This window comes from Alexandromys fortis, unplaced genomic scaffold (assembly GCF_014885135.2).
Source record: "Alexandromys fortis isolate MF-2015 unplaced genomic scaffold, M_Fortis_MF-2015_v1.1 scaffold_238, whole genome shotgun sequence".
Classification (NCBI taxonomy): domain Eukaryota; kingdom Metazoa; phylum Chordata; class Mammalia; order Rodentia; family Cricetidae; genus Alexandromys; species Alexandromys fortis.
Genome location: NW_026068126.1, coordinates 1,852,727 through 1,875,995, shown reverse-complemented (window position 1 = coordinate 1,875,995; position 23,269 = coordinate 1,852,727). Strand labels below are relative to the sequence as shown.

The window sequence follows — 23,269 nt, the reverse complement described above, 5'->3', positions numbered from 1 at the left end:
ACTTCCCACAGGGCAGGGAACCCTGATTGCTCTTTGGGCTGACAAGGGAGGGGGACTTGATTGGGGAAGGGGGAGGGAAAGGGGAGGCGGCGGTGGGGAAGAGACAGAAATCTTTAATAAATAAATAAATTAATTAAAAAAATAAAAAAAAATAAAGTGCAAAAATAACATAGTTTGGACCAAGGAGGTGGCTTAGTAGGTGGGAGACATTTGCTGTCAAACCCAACAACCTGACAGCTTCAGGCCCTCACAACAGAAAAAAGGAACCAACTTCTAAAAGTTGTCCATTGAAGCCAGCACTGGTGGTGCCTGCCTTTAGTCAGCTCTCTGTGAGTTGGAGTCCAGCCTGGTCTACAGAGTGAGTTCCAGGACAGCCAGGACTGTTACACAGAGAAACCCTGTCTCCAAAAGCCAAAATAAAAAAAAAAAAGTTGTCTTTTGATTTCCACGTATACCTGCTGTGGCCTGTGTGTACACACTCACATGTATGCATATGTACACGCACACAAAGAAAGAAATTTAATTTTAAAAGGCCCTTCATTTTTTAATTTAAATTTAATTTTTTTTTTTTTTTTTAAAGATGGTGTTTTTCCATGTAGTCCAGTCTGGCCTCACACTGGTGACAATCCCCTTGCCTCAGCTGGGATTATAGGTATATGCCACTACACATGACTCAGACATTTTTTTTTAAATAAAGTTTTATATTTGATTTTTTTGTGTGTGGGTATTTGCCTGCTGTGTGTCTATGTACCATGTACATGCCTGGTACCCAAGGAGGCCAGAAGAGGACATCAGATTTCCTTGAATTAGACTACAGACCAGTTCATTGTGTGCTGCCATGTGGGTGCTAGAAACTGAATCTGGTTCCTCTACAAGAGCAGTAATTGCTATTAACTACTGAACCATCTCTCTAACTTGGCATGTGTACCCCTAGCTCCAGCATTGGTGGAGCAGAGACAGACAGATCTCCATGTTGATCAGAGTGGCCCTGACTTGTATTTATCCTTCTACCCCAGCCTCCCAAATGCTGGGATTACAGGTGTGTCTCCCTCTACCTAGTTTATCTTTGGATTTTATTTAGTTATCATTTATTACACTTATATGTATGTTTGTGCACACATGGACTATAGTACATATGTGGAAATCAGAGCAACTGATAGGAGTCAGTTCTGTAAATTTCAGGGCTCAAAGTTGGAGATCACACTTTGTGGCAAGCCTCTTTACCCACTGAGCCATCTTGCAGGCTTTAAAAGCACTTTCCACAGTTCCCTGGATAGTGTTACAGTGTTGATACAAAGATATAAACTGTACTCCTTTTGTGTTCCACATGAGGGCTTAGCTAGCAGGCAGTCATAGTAGCTTTGTTCAGTTGCTGGGACACACATGGTGGAAGGAGAGAACTGCGTCCCTCAAGTTTTCCTCTGACCTCCACATACATACCTGCCAATCCTCACCTCCACAAGTCAATATATGTTATAAGAAAAACTCATAAAATACTAATATAGTGCCCTAAAATAGATAGAGGTGTGTTTGCCTGTCTGCCTGTTTTGGAGTATTAACACCTATATATTCTCTCTAGATGACCACCTGAGGAAGGACACGGTCCCGAGCACCGCGACTGAAGAGCTGCATGCTGCTGCGCAAGCAGTCAGCAGATGACTCTCTGATCTCAGCTGTGTATGTGGAGAAGTTAACTTATTATTCCCAATACCATTAATTAGACCACCACTGTTTGTAAACGTTTGAGCTTCTACAAACATTCAGCCTCAAATTTTACTGTATCTGTGAAAAGCTAATCCGTGCTAAAAGCCACTGGAGAAAAACATCTTGTTTTCAGGATTGTTTTTTGTTTTGTTTTGTTTTGTTTTACTTTTTTATTTTATTTTATTTTTTTTTTGGTATAGCCTTGGCTGTCCTAGAACTCACACTGTAGCCCAGGCTGGCCTCAAACTCACAGAGATCTGCCTGCCGAGTGCTGGAATTAAAGGTGTGCGCCACCACTGCCAGGCCAGGATATATTTTTTAAAGTTCCTTTATTCTTTGTCCCTTTTCCCTTTTTTAAAGGCCATCACCAAGGGCTGTGGATGGGCTTCCAGGGAAGCACTTGCCTCGCATTTGTGAGGTCCCGAGTTCAGTCCTCGCACTGAGAAAAAGAAAACACAAGTACAGGTCTGTCTGTATGTTCTGTTCATTAAACTTCCTTCAGCTAGAATTATATAGACCAGTGGAAAAACTCATTCATGTTTTTGAAAAAATATTTAAAGGGCATAAAACCAAAATTTATTCCTTTAAAGTTTGATATTTAAGAAATATCTGAATCACTGTCTGCCCCAGCTAGTTTTGTCTCAGCTTGACACAAGTTAGAGTCATTTGGGAAGAGGAACTCTCAGTTGAGAAATATTCCTTCATCAGATTGGCCTATGGGCAAGCCTGTAGTGCATTTTATCAATGATTGATGTGAGAGGGTCCAGCCCATTGTGGGTGGGTGGTCCTGGGTTCAGTAAGAAAGGCCAAGCAGGCCTTGTTGAGCAAGTCTCTGTGGTGTTCTACCCTGACTTCTTCAGTGGTAGCTTGTGATATGGAACTGTATGCTGAAATAAACCCTCTCCTTCCCAAGTTGCTTATGGTCCTGGTCTTTACAATATTAATGAAAACCCTGAGACACTCTAATGTTGATCTTTAAACTAAATAACAGTGTTCTTTTCCCAAGAATAGTGTGGTTTCTACTAGGGAATTTAATGAAAAGGTAACAGGGGAAATAATTCTTTTAATTTTGTTTTAGTGAAACAGGGTTTATTTTATTATATAAAGAATGTAAGGACAAAGCTCTGGGAGAAGTGCCATGTAGGAACTTTAATGGAGCTGTTACCAGAGCTCTCTGTGCAGCTCCCTCCTGCACACAGTGACAATAGAGGTGCCATCTTTTGCTTACATGGACTCTTGAGAGACTTAGTAAACAGGAGTTTTGATTCTTAGGATAGGAAAATCATAAGAGCTGCTACTGTTCTGCCTCTGAATGCTACTTTGCCGTTTATCAAGGAGATTTTTCTAGTGTAGGTAGCTACAGCCTTATTTCATGGAACACAGCTGTTCCATCAATGGTTCATTACTGTCAAGAGTCACACAGCGCAAGAGTTGCACAGTTTTATTACAGATAAAGTAGCATGGGGGACAGAACTTAACAATGCATAGCCAAGTATGTGCCACAGGAAGAGAGCTGAGGGTTACTTTCAGGCATTGGAGACTTGGAATGTTACCAGTTTGAGTTGTATGTGGTGATACTAGTCACGCACTGCTCAAAGACGGATGGATAACATTCCTGTTCATGTAGAACATGATGAAGGAAACCCCTTTAAATGGTCTTCACCACTCTTAAAGTTCTTAGAAACCCTGTTGGATAAAGGGGATCCATAAATGCAGTTTTACAAGAACCCATATCCATTTTTTCTTTTCAATGTAAAAATAGAAATGTATTTAAAATACATTTCCTGTTGATCATTCTTACTGTACTTTGAGCAGAGAGGACAAGCTGATATTGTACTCGTAAGCACAGTAAAAAAAAAAAAAAAAAAGAACAGCCTGTTAACATTGACAAGCTAAGCGTAGATTGCTGGCACATAAAGGGTGCCTGCTCCTGTAATGTGTGTATCAAAAAGGGATCTAGAGCAGTACAGAGCCATGCAGACAGCAGCCCAGGACTAGTGCCGACCCCCATTCCTGAGGAGGGCTTTGTTTCTCTCTTGTTTTATCAGAGAACATGGGGCACAGTTCTGTTTTAGAGTGGCAGAGTAGGCACTGTCACCAAAAACTGATGGCTTCCAGGGATCATTTAATATACTGACAGTTGAAATCTAAAATGCATGAAATGTCTGGTGTTAAAAATTAGAGCCCTTTAAATTGAGTGTGTTATGTCCATATTCTTTTTTATACTTTGCAAGCATGGTATAGAATATATATTCTGTTGAATTGGCTGAATCGGGGCTTACTTATAATGGCTGGATCTTCTGTTTTGTTGTCTTTGTCAATTTTACAGCCTTGAAATGCCATTTCTATGGTGCCTGTTCTGCAGTTTTGGTTTTCCCAGAAGATAATTATTTCAGTGTTAACTTGCAGATTTTCCTTGGTTGCATGAATCACCTCCAGTATTTCTCACATTCACTGTTTTTCTCTTTTTAAGATTTTATTTTCATGTAAATGGGTTTTTCCTACTTGTATATCTGTGTACCGTGTGCATACAGTGCCCTCAGAGGCCAGAAAAGGATGTCATATCCCCTGGAACTGAAATAACAGGAAGTTGTGAGCCAACATGTGGGTACTGGGAACTGAACCCAAGTCCTCTGCAAGAGCATCCAGTTTTTTTAACCTCTGAGCCACCTCTCCAGCCCCCAAATTAACTCTTCCTTAACACTTCACTGTTAGAATATGTGCTTGTGTGTACCATTTCTTCCATAGACTGAATCTTGCAAGCACAGCCTTCTTAGAGATTTAGAGAATGTTTTCAATAGGACTTGTGGTCAATTCAGTATGGGCAAGACAGAATATTTAACAAGTGTTTTGGCTACTGTAGCTTTTGTTAGCAGGTCAGACCGGGTTCTTATAGTTCTTGGGGCAGCCCTTACTAATCAGGCTGAGTATTTCCAGTGGTAGAACTGCCAGGGGTTCTGTGGAAGCCTTATTTCTGAGCGTGTGCATGTTACTATGGAGATTGTTGTGGTAGTCAAGGTCATAGCTGTGTCTGTAACCCTTCTGCTGTTTATACAGACCAAGGCTTTGCAGCTTTGGAGATAGTAGAAGAATTTTATTTATTGTAGAGTTCTGACTCTGTCTTACAGAGACTTTCTGAATGAATTAATCTTAGACCCAACAATGTAGCCGTGACCAAAGCTGCATGGGCTTCTTGGTCTTCCTGCAGTCACTTGTCTCTGTTACTCTCAGGGAGAGGTTAAACATTGTATCTGACTTTGGAAATCATATTTAATTGGTAGGGAGTGCAATATGTCATCCTCAAAGTTATTTCTAAATTGGTTAATTTATTAGAAGATTTTATAGAAATACGGGTTGTGTTAATTTTGCTCTTTATAGAATTTTTTTTTTTTTTTTTTTTTTTTTTAGGTTTTTTGAGGCAGGGTTTCTCTGTAGCTTTGGTGCCTGTCCTTTGGAGCTCTTGTAGACCAGGATGACCTTCAACTCACAGAGATCCGCCTGCCTGCCTCTGCCTTCCGAGTGGGGGACTAAAGGCATGCACCACCATCATCTGACAAGGATTTTTGATATTTCTTTTAAAAATACTTTTTTTTAGGTGTGCATGTGTGTACATGTGTGTATAGGTGTTCATGTATGTAGGTAGGCATGTATATGCATGTGTGTAGAGGTGCTGGGTCCCCCTGGAGCTTGAGGCACAGGTAGTTGTGAGCAACAACCAGTCCTGAGCTTTCTTTCCAATCCCTCAGTATTTTCTTCTCTCTCTGTCTTTGGCTATCTCTGTCTCTCTCTTTCTCTGGATAGGATGTCTCTGTTGGCTCTGGTTGTCCTGGAACCCACATTATAGATCAGACTGGCCTCAGACTCACAGAGATCCTCCTGCTCCTGCCTCCCATGTGCTAGGAGTAAACCCTGTGTCAGAACACCAGGCTCCTCTGCATTTTCTTTATCGGCAGTTTTTGTTTTGTGTATTAGAACTATTTTCCCTCTTTGGATCTGGTCTTGAAGTGTCATCACTCTGACCTCTGGATAGCTGTTTATCCTGTTTGTATGCACACTGTTTCTTCTCTTAGCAGTCTTTGTTATCTTTGCTCTCAGAAAGTGTGGGCTGTACTTTCCACATGGGAGCAGGTGCAGGTCTCCGGGTGTTCATCACAACCTATGTTCAGAGGGCATCTTTCTTAGCTAGAAGCACTGCAAACTCACTTAGGCCACCAATGCCTGAAGCTGTACACACCCTCATTTCCGCTTCTAAATCTGCACTGACTATAGTTATGAATTTCATTATGTTCTGTGTGTGAATGTAAATACCAGATGGTCCCAGAGGACTTGGTTAATATTCAGAGGTGTCAGCTATGGATGCTGTACTGCCTCAGGAATTGCAGTTATGTAGGGCCAGACTAAGGGAAAATTTTGGTGTTTATAATTTTGGATATTGATGTAAAATTATCAAAATGGAAGATAAACAGAATTGCCGCATGCATTCCTACGTTTTATTCTAACCTGTCTATGCCAAGGCAATGTTTTAATCTCAGTGACTGCTTGATGAGAATCAGCTTAGCTCTGTAGAGGCTTCATGTCACCATCTTGTCATCCAGAGGGACCCTGAAACGAAGGTGACTGGAGCTGGCTCACTGGGCAGCTGGGGACTAAAGGCAGGGCTGGCACATGTGTGCACTTGGTATACCACTCTAGGGGTCAGTGTCACAGCCTGGAGGACCTGATATGTTTGAAAAAAAGGAAAACTGTCGATTTTTAATATTTTTGTTTCCATCTATATTTAAAATGTATTACCATTTTTGTTTTTTAATTATCCAAATAAAGATTTTGTATTCCCTTTTTATGTATATGAGTGCTCTATCGACTTTATGCCAGAAGAGGGCATCAGATTTCACTATAGATGGTTGTGAACCACCATCTGGTTGCTGGGAATTGAACTCAGGACCTCTGGAAGAGTAGCCAGTGCTCTTAACCACTAAACCCCAATATATATATATATATATATATTTCCCCCCCAAGTCAGGGTTTCTCTGTAGCTTTGGAACCTGTCAGGCTGGCCTTGAACTCACAGACATCCGCTTGCCTCTGCCTCCCAAGTGCTGGGAGTAAAGGCGTGCGCCATCACCACCTGATCAGGTTCTTAAAAGCTAAGGAAGAGCCAGGTCATGGTGGGGTATACCTGTATGATGTGGGATTCCCCTCTGTATGCTGTGACTACCATTGGTTAATAAAGAATCTGTCTTGGGCCTGGTGGGGCAAAATAGAGGTAGGCGGGGAAAGCTAAACTGAATGCTGGGAGAAAGAAGGCAGAGTCAGAGAGACGCCATGGAGCCACCAGAAGGGAAAAGACATGAATTGACAGATGGAACCTTGCCGGTAGGTCATGAGCCTCATGGTAAAATATGATAGAAGTGGGTTAACTAAAGCTATAAGAGCTAGCTAGCCAATATGCTTAAGTGATTGGCCAAGCAGTGGTTTAAGTAATATAGTTTCTGAGTGATTATTTTGTGGTATGGGCAGCTGGGAACAAACAAGCAGCCTCTGCTCAACACCTGTAACCCAGCCAAGTACTTGGTGGCCCACGTAGGAAGATTGGTAATTCTAGGCCAGCCCTGGCTGTGTAGCCAGACCCTGTGTCCAAAAAAGAATCAAGGGGCTAGAGAGATGGCTAAGTGCTTAACACTTATTGATCCTTTAGAGGATCTGATGCCCTCCTCTGACCTCTCTGAGCACCTGCACTCACAGACTCATACCCATACATGCATATAATTGAAAATAAAAGAAATTAAGGATCTCTAAAGCAAACAAACAGCAACAAGCAACAAAACAACGAATTGAAGACAATCTACTGTTGCCGTCTCTTCACAGGGTATTTATGAACACTATCAGCTGATTACTTCTGTGGCTTTTTTTTTTTTTTTTTTCTGATTTTCGAGACAGGGTTTCTCCGTAGCTTTTGGTTCCTGTCCTGGAACTAGCTCTTGTAGACCAGGCTGGCCTCGAACTCATAGAGATCCACCTGCCTCTGCCTCCCGAGTGCTGGGATTAAAGGCGTGCGCCACCACCGCCCGGCTCTTCTGTGGCTTTTTAATATATTTTGTAGGCTGGAACATTTCAAGACAAGGTGTCACCATGTAGACCAGGCTTGCCTAGAACTTTTGGATGTGCCTCTGCCTTCCAGAGTGCCTGACTAAGCTGGGACATTTAAAACTCCCAAGAAAGGAAAAGCAGGTGTGTTAAAGAATAAATCACAAGCCCAGAAGACCCGTCAGGCTGCCCTTAGAAACAGTAGTGACACCTCACTTGGGGTTGGGAGAAGTTACCTTCTAGAAATACAAGAGGGGTTTATGGGAAAATTTGAATTCACACAAAAATTGGATGGTAACAGAACCAGATGGCTATAGGAGACTTGGTTATCCAAAAATTTGGGCGAAAAAAGTACCTATCAAGTCCGGGGCTGGCTTCTGAAGATTGTAAATTTAAGCCTAGCATGTATGTTTGTGTAGAGTAAACAGATAGCTTTATAATTATGTGCAAGAACACGTTTGTATATGACTTGCATGTCTGGCTGATTATGTAAACTCGATAGTTCCTTTAGGAAAAAGCCAAGTGTCTGGAGTTGTGACAGTCGAGAATGTGCCTTCCAAGGGAAGACTACTTCCCAGACACTTGTCCTTTGATGTTTGTAGCAACCATCCTGTGCATGAAATGCTTCGAATAAAGTGAGACCAAACTTCCTGGAGATGGCTCAGTCAGGGAAATTGCTTCCTATGCAAGCATGAAGACCCGGAGTTCAGTTTCCAGATACCCAGCATCTACATAAAGAACTGGACACAGCTGCAGGTTCCTGGTATCACAAAGATGTAGAGGTGGAGACAAACATGAGTCTCATTGGCCAATTAGGTGAGTTCTGGGTTCAATGAGGGACCCTGTCTCAAAAAGTGAAATTCTGGGTGTGGTGGCATATACCTTTGTCCTAGCACTCTGGAGGTTAGAGACAGGCAGATACCTGAGTTTGAGCCAAACCTGCTCTGCATAGCAACTTCTAGGCCAGTCAGGGCTAGTAGTGAAACCTTGTCTCAAAAAAAAAAAAAAAAAAAAAAAAAAAAGTTATGTACAACTTTTAAGTGCCTGGCTAAATGAAATGAAACCCCCACTGTCTGAGTCTGCATTGGAGCTGCAATTGTTAGAGAGGAAGAGCCTGCTCTGGCACCCAACAAAGCATGGTGATGTGAGTTTGCTGTAGCAGTACAGGAGAGCAGCTGCTGTGCCCTGACACCTGCCCCATCCTCTCCCTGGGCACCACATGGCTCGACTCATTTTCACCTTGTAGGATTGGCAGTGCTCCGTGAAGTTTCTCCTACATCTTTCTGTCTTGTTGGCTCTTTATAATGCAGAATCCTGCCTCTTAGTTACTTGTCTAGCTATTAGAAAGTGGCCTCTGCTTCCTGGTAGTCGCAGTTAATAAAGCTCCTGAACCTGACGTGATCAGTTTTAAAGGTGTGGGCTACTTGGTGAGACCCTGTCTCAAAAGCACAATAACAAAGTGCGCTGGAAATGCCATGTATAGGAAGGACTGTGTGGAGGTAAGTTCGTCTCCTCTGGGTAAATTCCCAAGAAGAATTTGCTGATGAGTGTCTTAGTTACTTTTTTATTGCTGTGACAAAGTATCATTACTAAGACATTACTAACATAACATAATAAAGAACTTATCGGGGCCTTACAGTTGTACAGGGCTAGCTAGAATCCATAACTGTAATGTTGGGGAGCATGGTAACATGCAGGCAGGCGTGGTGCTGGAGCAGTAACTGAAATCACAAGCATGAGGCAAAGAGTACTAATTGGAAATGGCCTGAGCTGCAGAAACCTCAAAGCCTACCCCAGTGACACACGTCCTTCAACAAGGCCACCGCTCCTAAAGCTTCCTAGTTCTACCATCTGAGAACCAAGCCTATGGGGGCATTCTTATTCAAATCACCATACAGATTAGTTTTATAAAAATACTAAAACTACTGAGAATTATGAACTCTTCCCAATAGTGACATCTATAGTTACAGGAATGATCTTGGCAGCAAACTCACAAATCAGAACTGGACATGAGTAAGAGGGAGCAGCACAGTAGGTGCAGTCTTCTATCTGGAGACAAGAGGAGGACCAGGACTTGTGCGTGTGACGGTTCCCACTGTTCTGTGCTTGTGAGTAAAGATGGTTCTTCATGAGGAGGCACGTCTTATGTCACATTGATCTGTTTCTGTGTACGTGTCTGTGTGCACATGTGTGCACGCATGCCTGTTCACTTGTGCATTTGAGGCCAGAGGAGATATCAGGTGTCCTGTCACTGCTCTATTCCCTTGAGATAGGCTCGCAGTGAACTTGCTGGAGCTCAGCTGGTAGCCAGCAAGCCCCAGTGAGTCTCCTGTCTCCATCTCCTACAGCACAGATGTTATGGGTGTGTGTGGCTGTGCCCAGCCTTTTTACGCGAATGCTGAGGACTCAGACTTTGGTCCTCATACTTGTGCAGTGAGCATTCATCTCCTCAGCCCTGCTGCTGTACTTCTCAATAGTTAAGTCTTGAAGCACATGCAGGAGTCCGCCATGCTTGCATATAGCTCCTAAAGCCAGAGGCTTTTAGAAGCCAGTAGCCATTTAAAACTAATCCCAACACTCGTGAGGCAGAGGCAGGTGGGTCTGATGAGTTTGAGGCCAGCATGGCCTACATAGTGAGTTCCAGACCAGCCAGGGCTGCTACACAGTGAGACCCTGTCTATAAAAAACGACTCCAAAGAGAAACTTCCCCTCTGTCATCTTGTCTTGTGAGTTTATGGAAACTCCCATTAAACTGCCCTTCACAGAGAAACTTACAATTTATTTGATATCACCCAGTCAAAGGAGCATTTTGTAAAGTGACTTTTCTCCTCTTCTTAAAATAAGTGACCTTTTCAACCACAAGAAACAAAACATAAGCCTCTACAGTTACTCCTAGAACAGGGTCCTTCCAAAAACTTCAGATATCTGAACTTCTCACAGTGGACAGATATTTATTGAGTGACTGTTAAATGAACATACTGTCCTTGGGTACTGCTCAAGCCTGGCAGGAGGGCATGGATGGTTTATACAAGGCCAGCACTGTCGTTAACAACCCAGCAGGATAGAGAAGAAGAGAGCCTGGTGTTTGCCTTTCCTGAGACAATGGAATGTAAGGACGTGGGTCACCCCAGAGGCTCTTGGTTAGCACTTAGCAGAGCTGAGATCAGGCTTCTGGGCCTCAGTGGCAGAGTACTTGCCTAGTGTGGGCAAGACTTGGGATTTAAACTCCACCCCTGCGGGAAAGACATAAATGGAGCTGGGGAAATGGCTCAGTCAATAAAGTACTTGCCACTCAAGCATGAGGACCTGATCTCCAGCACCCATATAAAAAGCTGAATATGGCAGTGCACACCCTTAATCCCAGCACTTGGGAGGCAGAGAAAGGGGAATCCGTGGGCTGGCTCTCTGGCCTAGAAGTGTAGCAGAATCAACACACTCCAGGCTCAATGAGGGATGGTGGCTCAGAAACTAAAATGAAGATGTGACTCGTGAGAACACCCAGTGTTGACTGTCAGCCTCCACACACAAGAACATGTGTTTACACAGACAGGCACCGCCGCCACCACACTGTCAGCCTCCACACACAAGAACATGTGTTTACACAGACAGGCACCGCCGCCACCACTTCTTGCTATGAATGGACTCAGCCAGCCCAGACGGGAATCCCAGCTCTTCCATTAACCTTGCTACATTGGCCAGATGACTTGCCTTTCTCAAACCTATATCCTGGGGAGCCTACTTCATGCCATTATTCTGGTCACTAGGTGTGAAGATGACAGTGAAATTTCCACCTCCTTTGGCAGAGGTGGTGAGACAAAAATGAGTGCCTGAATTCCATCTCTAGCACTGATGGAAAGAGACAAGGGTGCCCTGAGTGCCTGTCACAGCAAGCTGCAGCTGAGCAGCCAAGCCTGTGAAGACAACAGCAAAAGCAATGTCAGAGGTGGCGGTGCACACGCTGAATCCCAGCACTTGGAAGGCAGGCTGATTTCTGTGAGTTTGCTGCCAGATCAACCAGATCTACATAGACCCTGTGGTGGATGGCTCCTGAGAACTGATATCTGTGATTGAGTTGTGCACACATACCACATACACAACACAGCCTGCAGTTTTAAAACCCCTTTTATTACATGTACTAACTTATCAGGGGTGGAGTTGTGCCACTGCTGCACATGAAAGGCAGAATATTGTGTCCCAGTCAGTTGGTTCTCTCCTCCCACCATGTAGGTCCTAAGGGTGGAACTCAAGTGGTCAGGCTTAGGCAGCAAATACTTTACCCACACAGCCATTTTATTGGCCCAGTCTCTCCTTAATAATGAAATCATTTTCATTCCAAAATTGGCACAGTCCTTTAAAAATCAGCTGTGCCCCTTGGAAGTTACTGTTGGGGCCTGTGGCAGAACAGCCAGCTCTGGACTGGTTCCAGAGTGGGTAGGTGCAGGTGGGCCCTGGGCTTTCCCTTCCATTCCTCCTGAGCTCAGCGCAGGGACGGTTTCCATTCCTTTTACAGCAGCTGTAAAGAGGCTTTGGGGAAGCAGTCTCTTCCATCATCCCGAGGGCTCCTCCCCCACCTCCACAGAGAGCCAGCCAAGCAGCTGTCCTATGTCGCCCTACGGGGCAGGGGGATAGCGGTGGGGATGGGGAAGACCAGGATCCAGATATTCAACTAGTGTTGAAGGTATGCAGAAGGGGTCTAGAGGGACTGAGACACAGATCACTGTGCAAAGCCAATGGGAGGCTGCCTGGCCTTCTGTATCCCACAGCCAGCTCACTGCTATTTTGCTGGGCTTCCTAAGCCCACAAAGTTGCAATGTGCTATTTTCACACTGTTTCAAGGATTGCTTATGAAAAATGGGAAGGAACTGGCATTCTCCCTTTTTTACAGACAAGGACACTGAGGCAGAAAAGGTTCAGTTACTTGCCCTTGGTCCTGCTGCTATTAAGAGGCTCAGCAGACGTCCATGAAAACAACGCTGCCCAGAGGCCTCTCTTGGCCTTGTGGCCAGTTTCCTGATTGTTCCCCAGAGTGGACATTGATATTAAAAGGTCCTGAGCGTGCTGTGGACCCTCAGGGGACTCAGTCTTCTGGCCTGCAAAATGGGGCCACTGAGCACCGCGGGACTGGGGTAGGTTTGGCAAGGGTCATCCTCCAGTTCGAAGCACCGACTGCACGCGGGCCTGAAGCTCATTGTCTGAGAAGTGGGGTTCCCCAGCGCCCCGCGGGCTCAGCAGGCATCTTCACTGGACCATATTTAGTCAGGGGGAGCCAGAGCCCCGCTGGTATGCCGCGCTGGGAATTCCTCCGCGAGAATCGCGCCTTCCCTTTTTGGGTTGTCCGCCCAGCCCGGCCCCGGAGGGAGGACTGGCCTGGGACCTAGAGGGTCCGCACGCAGGGAGCTAGGCGTCCGCAGTTTGGAGTGGGGCCAGTCCTGCCTCGACTTCCTTTTAAGGCCTGAGTGTGTGTGCATGTGGCAGGAGAGAGAGAGAGAGGAGAGAGAGAGAGAGAGAGAGAGAGAGAGAGAGAGAGAGAGAGAGAGAGAGAGTTTAGGAACATACAAGAGACAGAAGAAAAACTCGTCAAAGCTAGAGAGATTGGAAAGAAGAGAGTGCCTGGTCAGACAAAAGAGACAGGGGCCTAGATCCACACAGGACCAAGGGAGAAAAATTGTGACCTCTAAGTGGACAAAGACCCCTTGGTGAAGGGGGGACAGCTGGGAACTTTCAGGATCCAGAAAGTCCCCCACATTCTCTTAGGATCGTAACACAACTCTTCCAAATGCCATTATTCACCCTTCCCCAGCAGCTCCCCACTTTTCGGCTGTGGACACAAGGACGTTGTCGGTTCCAAGTACCCCGGGGTTATATTTAATTCTGGTGAATGGAGCTGCAGAGAATAAGTTATGAAAAGCAAAAGTTTCCCCTTCCCACACATTCCTAGCAGTCACAAGAGGGTGTGCCTTGCACTTCGAGGAGTTCAAAAAGTCCCCTTTCCCTGCTGGCCCAGTGGCGGGCGAAAGAAGTGGGGATGAGGGAGAGAGGGAAGTGTCGGGTTCCCAGTATGATCAGGAAAAGGTTAAAGTACAGCTGGAATGGACCTAGTAGAGAAATTCTCAAATTTCCCTACAGACTCTGCGTACCCGATCCCTTTTCTCTGGGGACCCAGGATCTGGGTGACTGCAGGGAGCGAGGGTTGAGGCTGCCGGCCAGTGCGCTGGCAGCGCCGCTACACCCCTGCCAGGTGGTTCCCGGCGGCTCTGTTCCTCACCTGCAGGGGGCGCCGCGAAGGGCAGAGGACTCTCCCACCCCTCCCGGCGGCCGCCTCCCCTTTTCACCCTCGGGGAGAGCCGGCTCTATAAAGCCAGGCGTCAGAGGCACACAGGGAGATTTGGACCGCCCCAGCCTGGGACCAGCGCCAGATCCGAGCTCTCCATCCTGTCCTACCGGTAGCCCCCAGTGACAGATCTGTAAGTAGGGCTGGTCCCATGGGGGCAAGTCTGGGTGGTGGTCTTGAGTGGCTTCTAGAACATCCTCCTGGGAGTGGGAATGGGAAGTGGGAAGAAACAAGGCGCCGGGTCATCCTAGACCTTCCATGATTTCTCTCGGAAACCAGCATCCCCAAGGCTGCTGATGGGCAAGTGGGGGTACCAATTAAAGGTCTGGTGGCTAGGCCTAATTCCAGCTATGCTAGAGTCTAAAAAATAGCCTACTTTAGCACCAGTGGTGATATAGCTCTGTGGTTCCTGGGTTCAAACCCCGTATTGGGGGCAGGGAGCAGACCCCCCAGGTTATTCTGACTAGAAGGTCATGAGATGGATAACTGACTGACCATTGTACAAAGTAACCCAGAAATATTGGCGAGAGTGTTGACGGCCTTGGACGCAGGCTGTATGCAAAGTGTTTTCCATCCACTTAGGTGGGTGGCTGATGGCAGTCCGTGGCTAGACAAGGCAGCTTGTTGTAAGTTAAGGTTAATTTCTTTCAGCTCTGATCCCTTCCAGAACCCAGACCCTGAGAATTAATAAAGGAGCTCTTCCACGTTGATGTTAGGGCCCCAGATGCCCAGGTGCAAGCTGAGGCTCCATTCACAGCCGCCACCCACAGGTGCACCAAGTGAGCAGGCGTTGGGGTTTGGGGCTTCTCAATGGGAAGGTGGAGGAACGAGCAGGAGAAATTTCAGCTGTTCAGGTTCAGAATTGGAGGATCTTGCCATGTGCGGAAAGCACCCTTCAAAGCTACGCCTGTCAGATAACAAGAGAAGGTGTAGAAAGCCAGCTAGGGTGCTTTGGTTCTGCCACTAAGAACTGAGAGTTGCCGCTGTGCTTGTTGGGAAAGGAGGGAAGTTGGGCTGTGTTTAGCGAACGGCCGCTCTGGCTCTGCCGAGCTCTGTTTCCTTTGGTGAAGGTTCTTCTCTTGTTTACTTCAAGATGCTATTTTCGACTTGGCTTAAAGAAAAAGAGCTTGACCATGCAGGTCTGAAAGTCCGTGCAGGTGGCAGGGAACACTTTCTGTTCTATGCTATTGCTGATGGCACACTTACAAGTCAGGTACTTTTAACAGCATTTAAATGGAATTGAGTTCTTTTAATCATTGCATGCACCTCATCACAAAGACACTGTGAGCCTTTATATAACACAGCTGAAACTCAGTGAAGTTAAATAATTTCCTCAGGGTCACACAACCAATCAGCACTTGTGAGCCCATTTCCCAGTTTGTCTGATGCCAAGTTCATACCGTGACCCTGGCATCTTTTCTCTTTACTGAAACCAAAATTTGTTGATTTCATGTTTCTGGTGGATCCATTACTTTAAGCAAAAGAAACACTTAGCACTCTTTGAAGAAGGCTTAAAATGACCTTTTACAAATTTAAAGACTGCTCCCGAGTGGGATAAGGTTGTGGTGGGAGTCCCTAAGGCTGGGGGTGCTTCCATTCCAAGATACCAGAACGTACGCCTGTGCTGAGCCACCCTGGAGAAACCTGTGGGTTTGCTTCATAAACATCATGGATTTTATTATCATATCTGAAATAGAGCCGCTCTTCCGTACAAGGTAGTCACTATGGATTTATCATTGCTTTTCTGTGGAGGCTGGGCTGGAGGCAGACATGCCCATGTATGGTAGTGTTTTCCATGAGGCCATCGCCAGCCCCCCTGGCCGGTGCTCAGCCTTGCCTTGCAGCCTGGCTAACTTGGGCTCTAGGGACTTCTCTGCCTTTCCCCTGCAGGGAATGAGGGACACTTGGAAGGCACTGAGGGTTTTTTACTCTATCCCTTCTTATGTGGAAGTTTAATTTTCTGGTAGAAATTATCTCCTTTCTTCCATGCATCTAAGCAGAAAATTAATGAATCACAAAGTAATTTTGAAACAAGATATAGATTATACTTTTAGAAAACTATGTCCCATGTCAAATAATCAAAGTCAGAAGGTACCGAGCACATTATTGTGTTCGGTATGGTGGTTCATGTCTCTAATACTAGCACTTGGGAGGCTGAGGCAAGAGAATTAAGGAGAGTTTGAGGCTAGCCTGGGCTACGTAGGAAGTTCAGGCCATCCTGGACTACACTGGGAAACACTGTCTCAGAAAAAGGAGAAAAGAATAAGATCCAGCCTAAATTGTGATCCCAGCATCTGGGAGGTAAGTCAGGAGGATCAGAAGTTCAAGGTCATCCTCTCCTGCACGGCGGGCTCAAAGCCAGCCTGGGCTACCTGGAGATCTTATCTAAAAAATTTTTGTTGCTAGTCGTCTTCCTGATTGTTTTCCCATCTGCAGAGTGGGACTGGTGAGAACAGCCAGAGTGTGCTACAGTATGTTAACCCTTTGCAGCACTTGCCTGGTCCTCACAGAAGTAGAAGATCACTTTGCTAGCATACGCAAGGACCTGGGTTCAGTCTCCAGGGTTGCAACAAAAGAGAAAGAAAAAAACAAACTTTGAGTCTTCACAGTAGTCCGTTGGAACAAATACTATTAGTCTTCATTTCGTTTTATAAATGTGGGCTTTGAAAACCTTGCTTTATCTATAAAAGATGGGAGCCTACATACCAAGATTCTTGTGACTCCAGACCCTAAGGGAGCATTGATAGATGCCTCATTTGAAGCATTTAACTCAAGGCTGACTCTTGCAAATTTAAGCAGATGGTCATTTATAACAATATGACTGGAGCTATTTAGGCGTGTGTTCTGTGTGACACAGCTGGTATCAATAAACCAGAAAGTCCTAAGTGTGGTCTGCCCTGACAGCAGAAACTCACCTATAATTTCCCTTTGGTTCCTCGTTGATCTCTGAGCAGTGACTGGGAACCTGTGCGGTCACCAGCACACTGCTGACCACTTCCACTAGCTCATCTGTGATCACTCTACACCTTTAGAGTCTCCTTGGATTCCCCGTACCCAGGAGAAGGCTGCCTAGCTCTCACAGTAGCCGCTTTGCTTCCTGATTCTCTTTCTGTCACCGTGACATTTAGTCACATTGACCTACAAGGCCTCAAGGACCAGGGAGCACAGAGTTAAAGAAAGGCAGGCAAGATTTTTGTTGTTGTTGTTTTCGTTTTTTGAGACAGGATTTCTCAGTAGGTATGGAATCAGTCTAGGAACTCGCTCTGTAGACCAGGCTGACCTCAAACTCACAAAGATCCGCCTGCCTCTGCCTCCCAAGTGCTGGGATTAAAGGCGTGTGCCACCACTGCCTGCTAGCAAGCAAGAATTTGAAGGCATTTCTGTCTCTGTCAAACCACAGAGGAAACCACCCAGTATTCTAGCAGGGGCAAGTCACCCCTCTGTGGCTTACTGGAGCTTCAGAATGGCTGGCAGAGGGTAAGGGCCTGTCCTGTCCACTCACACCCATTTGGACTTGCCGTCTGTGCTGTGAGTCCCTGCAGATGAATCCAGGGCACTGTGAACTGGATGTTTGTTTTTAACAGCATCCGTACTAAACACAGGCCTTCTTTCCTGTCACTATCCCTAAGTCATGCAGCACAAGGACTATTTTATCTCTCTGGAAGACACCTGGGAGGTTGCTCAAGGTACTATGCAAACACTACAGCTTTCTATGGCGGAGACTTCAGCATCTGTGAATTGTAGTATCCAAAGAAGTTCTGAAACAAAGCAAAGGATAGCTGTACCTTCCTGCCATCCCTGGAGCAGCATGCAGTCAATGATAGAGAGCCTCGGAGTGTCTGAGACACCAAAGGGCGTCCTAGCCATTCCTCTGACTCCAGATAAGCATCCTTATGCCCTCTGTACCACTCTCCATTCTGCCTATCTCTACATGCACCCCTCAGAAACAGTCTTACATGTCATTCTAAAATTATTCTACAAAACATTTTTCACCTTATCACAAATCTTCACTGTCTTTTCTATATCCTTATATCATTGTCTGCTTCTTATCTGCTGCATAGTATTCTGTTATATGGAAGAATATCTTACCAAATATATACTCTTACTAAAATATGCTGGCTCCATTCCACCATGCATAAATCCATGTGTGGGTTGGCTGTTGCTTATCAGAAATGCCTAGAACCAGAATGTTTCAGATTTTTTTATTTTTGATTTTGGATATTTACATATACATAATGAGATATTCTGGAAATGAGACCCAACTCTGAGCACTAATCTTTTTATTTTGGTTTTGGGTTTTTTGTTCTTGTTTTTAGACAAGGTCTCTCTATGTACTCCCGACATTCCTAGAACTCTCTGTAGATCAGGCTGCCTTTGAACTATTTGAGATCCTCCTGCTTCTGCCTCCCACATGCTGAGATTGAAGGTGTGCCCCACTACATCCAGTTGTGAGCACAAACTTGATGTTTCATCTTTGTTTTATGCAGATGACTGGACAGTCATTGTATGTGATGTGATTTTGTTGTTGTTGCTTTGTTTTGTTTTGTATTTTGAGACAGAGTTTCTCTGTGTAACAGCTTTGGCTATCCTGGAACTCTCTTTGTAGACCAGGCTGGCCTCAAACTGAGAGATCATCCTGCCTCTGCCTTCTGAGTGCTGGGATTAAAGGTGCGTGCCACAACTGCCCAGGTCTATGTGATGTTTTTAATTCATTTTAATTGTGGCCTTTTAAATGAAGTCAAATGTGAATTTTCTCAGTTATATAATATTGACCCTAAAAAAGCTGTGAGCTTTGGAATCTTTGGGATTATATTCTTGGCTTGCACACTCTCTTTCTGGATAATCATATGAGTTTCCAGCAAAGAAGTGAATAGACAGCACACTGGGAATCAACAGCCGTCTCTAAATGGTGCTGGAAAGGGACTGCATATGTCTGCCAGGACCAGCTAGGCCTGTGTCTCAGCATCTATTTTAAGCATTTTTCTACTTAAGTTGTAAGGTGCAAAGCACAATGGGACTCCGCGGGCCTAAAGGCCCTGAATAGGAGTGACCTCAGTTGTGTGTGTGTGTTGAGGGGAAACAGGAAAGAAGGGAGGGAGGGAGAGAGAGAGAAAGTGAAAGAGAGAGGTTCATGGTGTGTGTGTGTATGTGTGTGTGTGTGTGTGTGTGTGTGTGTGTGTGCGCGCGCGCGCATGTAGAAGCCACAATGATTGACTGTTGTCCCTCAGGTACCATCCACCTGGCTTTTGGAAACAGAGGCCCTCACCAGCCTGGAACTTGCCACGAAGGCTAGACTGGCTGTTCCCTGAACCCCCAGGATCTGTTTTTCTCTCTACCCCACAGGCTAGATTATGAGCACATGCTACCACATATAGCTTTTTCTTTCTTTTAAAGTATGGTTTCTAGAGCTCTAAGTTAAGTTTTCTTGTCTACACAGCAAGCACTTGGCTCTCTCCCCAGACTTTCCTTCCCTTTCCTCCCCTCAGTCACTAAGCTCTCTGGAGAAAGAGATCAGTTCATTCCCCACAGCTATTGGAAAGAGCTTTCTGAAGCAGGTTGAAAAGCAGTTTGGATTTCCAGGAGTTGGAAGTGTCACCAAGCCTCTGTGAAGGGACGGGTTCTTCTTCTCTTTTTCCCTGGGGGGCTGAGGGTGGTGGGAACCGGGTGGCACTGGGACCAGGGAGAGAGGAAGAAGGATGGCTAGATTTGGGGTCAATCCTTTTTTTTTTAACTTTTTATGACCTTGGTTGCGGTAACAGGAAAATGGGATATAAGTGATGTCCACTTCACAGAACCTTCATAAGATATCCAAGAGATGGATGTGGAACACTCCTGGTCTGCTGGGCGGGAGATGTAAGTCAGTAGAGAGTGTGCTTGCCTAGCATGTCCAAAGCTCTGCATTCCATCCTCAGAATCACACGAACCAGACATGGAAACACCTGGGACCCCCATTATTCAGTGGGAGGATCAAGAGTTGAAGGCCATCTTGGATTACATGAGTTTGAGGTTAGCCTGGGCTACATGAGACCCTATCTCAAGAAAAGGATGAGAGGGTTAAGTGGTGATGATCAACAACAGACCGCAGCCCCAAAGGCCTCGTGGGACAGCACAGGCTTGAAGAACAAGTGTGCAGAGGATTCTCTTCCCTCTCTTGCTCATTGAGTGATTTTCTGGGCCCAAATGTGACTTTGAACTAGAATGGACACTACTGACTGGCTTACTGAAGCTGTTCAGACTCCAAGAACTTATTTTTTATCTCTGTGGTGTTTAAAATCCAGGCAATATGTGGGATGGGGCAGGCATAGTAGTTACACCTATACTCCCAGCACTTGGGAGGCTGAAGCAGGAGGATTGTTACTTTAAGACCAGCCTAGGCCAGAGTGGATGTAGCGCAATGGTAGAGCACTTACTGAGCATGTGCGAGTTCTGAGTTTGATCTCCAGCACCTCAAGCATCCACCAACTAAAAAGAATAATTGTAACACCTGGAATATAGCTCAGTTGGTAGAGTGCTTGCCTAGCATGCACAAACCCCCAAGTTTGATTCCCCAGCACCCCAGAACCTGAGTGTGATAGCACACACCTGTAATGCCTGTACTCAGGAAAATTTTAAGTTATTCTCAGCTACATAATGGTGAGACCAGCCTGGGCTACATGAGATCTTGTAAGAAGATTTTGTTTCAAACTTGGGACAGTTTCTCCTCTGGGACTGATATCTGGCAATGTCTGAACCTCCTTTTGATGTCATACCTGGGAGAGGGTGGATACCGGTATAGAGTGGGCCCTACTGAACTCTCTGTACAGGGTCAAAGAACTGGTCAGTGCCAAGGCCAATAGCATAGAGGCTGAAAACACTCACTCTAAATCAGTAGTCAGAGCAGGGACAGGTCAAATGTCACTTCAGTCCCTCTTGTGGGGTCTCTGCTGCCATTGTGCTCCCTGGTCCCAGCTGTCATCTTGGTACTGGGATTTGAGCTAGGGCCTTGAGCATGCTAAGCAAGTGTTCCATCACTGTGCCCCTTCCCATCCATCATCACTGTGCCACATCCCATCATCACTGTACCACATCCCAACATCACTGTACCACATCCCATTATCACTGTACCACATCCCATCACTGTGCCCCTTCCCATCCAACATCACTGTACCACATCCCATCATCACTGTACCACATCCCAACATCACTGTACCACATCCCAACATCACTGTACCACATCCCAACATCACTGTACCACATCCATCATCACTGTACCACATCCATCATCACTGTACCACATCCATCATCACTGTACCACATCCATCATCACTGTACCACATCCATCATCACTGTACCACATCCATCATCACTGTACCACATCCATCATCACTGTACCACATCCATCATCACTGTACCACATCCATCATCACTGTACCACATCCATCATCACTGTACCACATCCATCATCACTGTACCACATCCATCATCACTGTACCACATCCATCATCACTGTACCACATCCATCATCACTGTACCACATCCATCATCACTGTACCACATCCATCATCACTGTACCACATCCATCATCACTGTACCACATCCATCATCACTGTACCACATCCATCATCACTGTACCACATCCATCATCACTGTACCACATCCATCATCACTGTACCACATCCATCATCACTGTACCACATCCCATTATCACTGTACCACATCCCATCACTGTACCACATCCCATCATCACTGTACCACATCCCAGTCTGTTTGTTTGTTTGTTTTGAGACAGTCTCTCTTTGTAGCCCAGGCTTCCCTCAAATCTGCTTCCTCCATCATGGAACTACAGATGTGTCCCTCTGTGCCTGGCTGGCAAGTCCTTCTGACAATAAATTGAGTTACCCTGAACTTCTAAGAACAGAGGCAGGATATGTTGTCTGCATGTTTGGAATTCTTTCTGCCTTCAGGTTCTCTGCCTACCTCCTCAAATTTCTAAACACACACACACACACACACACACACACACCAAACAAAAGCTTTTTCTTCAGAGGCCACAACAACCAACTAAAAGGATGGACAACCAACTTTGCCTCTGTGTGCCTCAGTTTCCTCATTTGTAAACAAGTGTTTCTGATGCTGGGGATAAAACCTAGGGTCTAGGGCATATTAGGCAAGTGTTCTGCCTTTAAATTGTCCTCTCTCACCTTAAATATGTTTTTTGCATTGTGTTTTAGATGCTGGTAATGGGAACCCAGGGCCTGGAGCATACCAGGCAAGCACTCCGCCTCTGGGCTATGTCCTAGCCATATCCTAGGGTTCTGTTACTTCCTTCCTTCCTTCCTTCTTTCCTTCCTTCCTTCCTTCCTTCCTTCCTTCCTTCCTTCCTTACTTACTTACTTACTTACTTATGGGATTAAATGAGAGAGTAATTATCACTCCATATGGTTAGCAGATATTACTGGATCACTGGGGGCTTAGTGCCTATCCAGTGTTGATCTGGGAGCCCCTCTCCCCACAAGTTTTCTGATTATAAAATCTGTCACGAACTGGGATGTCCTCTCTAGGCTCTGCTTTTTTTAGTGAAAGGCAAGGAATTTGTGGCACATACCTTCTGTGTGTGTGTGTGTGTGTGTGTGTGTGTGTGTGTGTGTGTGTGTTGTGGAGGGGTGCATGCAGGTGGGTGTGTGAGTATACTTCAGCCCTGAAACAGGCTCTGACTGAACTGGAAGCTCCCTGTTTCTGTCGTCAAGCTGTCTGAACTTGCATGTCTCCCACCCCCCTCAGGTCCTGGGGTCACAATCACACATGGCAAGCCTTGCTTTTCATGTCAGTTAGGGAGATTCAAACTCAGGTCTGAGTGTTGTCAATTGTGCCCTGCCTGCTGGCTTCGTCTTTACTGCTGTGTTTGAAAAGCATCCTTGATCCTGTTCTCGCCCCTCCTCCAACACCAAATATTCCTGGGCATCAGGGTTCCAAAGCACCCAGGCTGTAAATCAGAATTTCAGCATCCCTGGCTTGGACCAAAGCAGTCTTGTGCTTCACACTGGCAAGGGCAACAAAGCCTCAGGGAGCAGCAAGCTGCCCTCTCTCCTTTTTTAGCCAGAGACTCAATTTTTGCAGTTAATATTGTCTGTGCTTCCGAGCCCTGGTTTAGATGATATCTCCGTGTCTTTT

At 45.6% G+C, this 23,269-nt stretch overlaps 2 protein-coding genes across 8 annotated transcripts in view; both read left to right on the top strand.

The window, feature by feature from the left end:
* Cep20 (centrosomal protein 20) overlaps window positions 1-6,538 on the top strand; it is a 25,591-nt gene extending 19,053 nt beyond the window's left edge. For 2 of the 7 annotated variants that reach the window (XR_007589223.1, XM_050125807.1), the window contains exons 5-6: window positions 1,580-1,677; window positions 2,065-5,106. Coding sequence is in view for 4 of the 7 variants with exons in the window: in XM_050125807.1 (XP_049981764.1) it covers window positions 1,580-1,659 (80 nt within the window). In the remaining 3 variants the exon portion in view is untranslated. The other 5 variants (XM_050125809.1, XM_050125806.1, XR_007589222.1 and 2 more) reach the window with 4 other exon arrangements.
* A 7,551-nt stretch (window positions 6,539-14,089) lies between these two features.
* The window catches only part of Myh11 (myosin heavy chain 11), a 97,235-nt gene continuing 88,055 nt past the window's right edge, over window positions 14,090-23,269 (top strand). The window contains exon 1 of the mRNA XM_050125826.1: window positions 14,090-14,252. The gene's annotated coding sequence lies outside the window, so the exon portion shown is untranslated. The remainder of the gene's footprint in view (window positions 14,253-23,269) is intronic.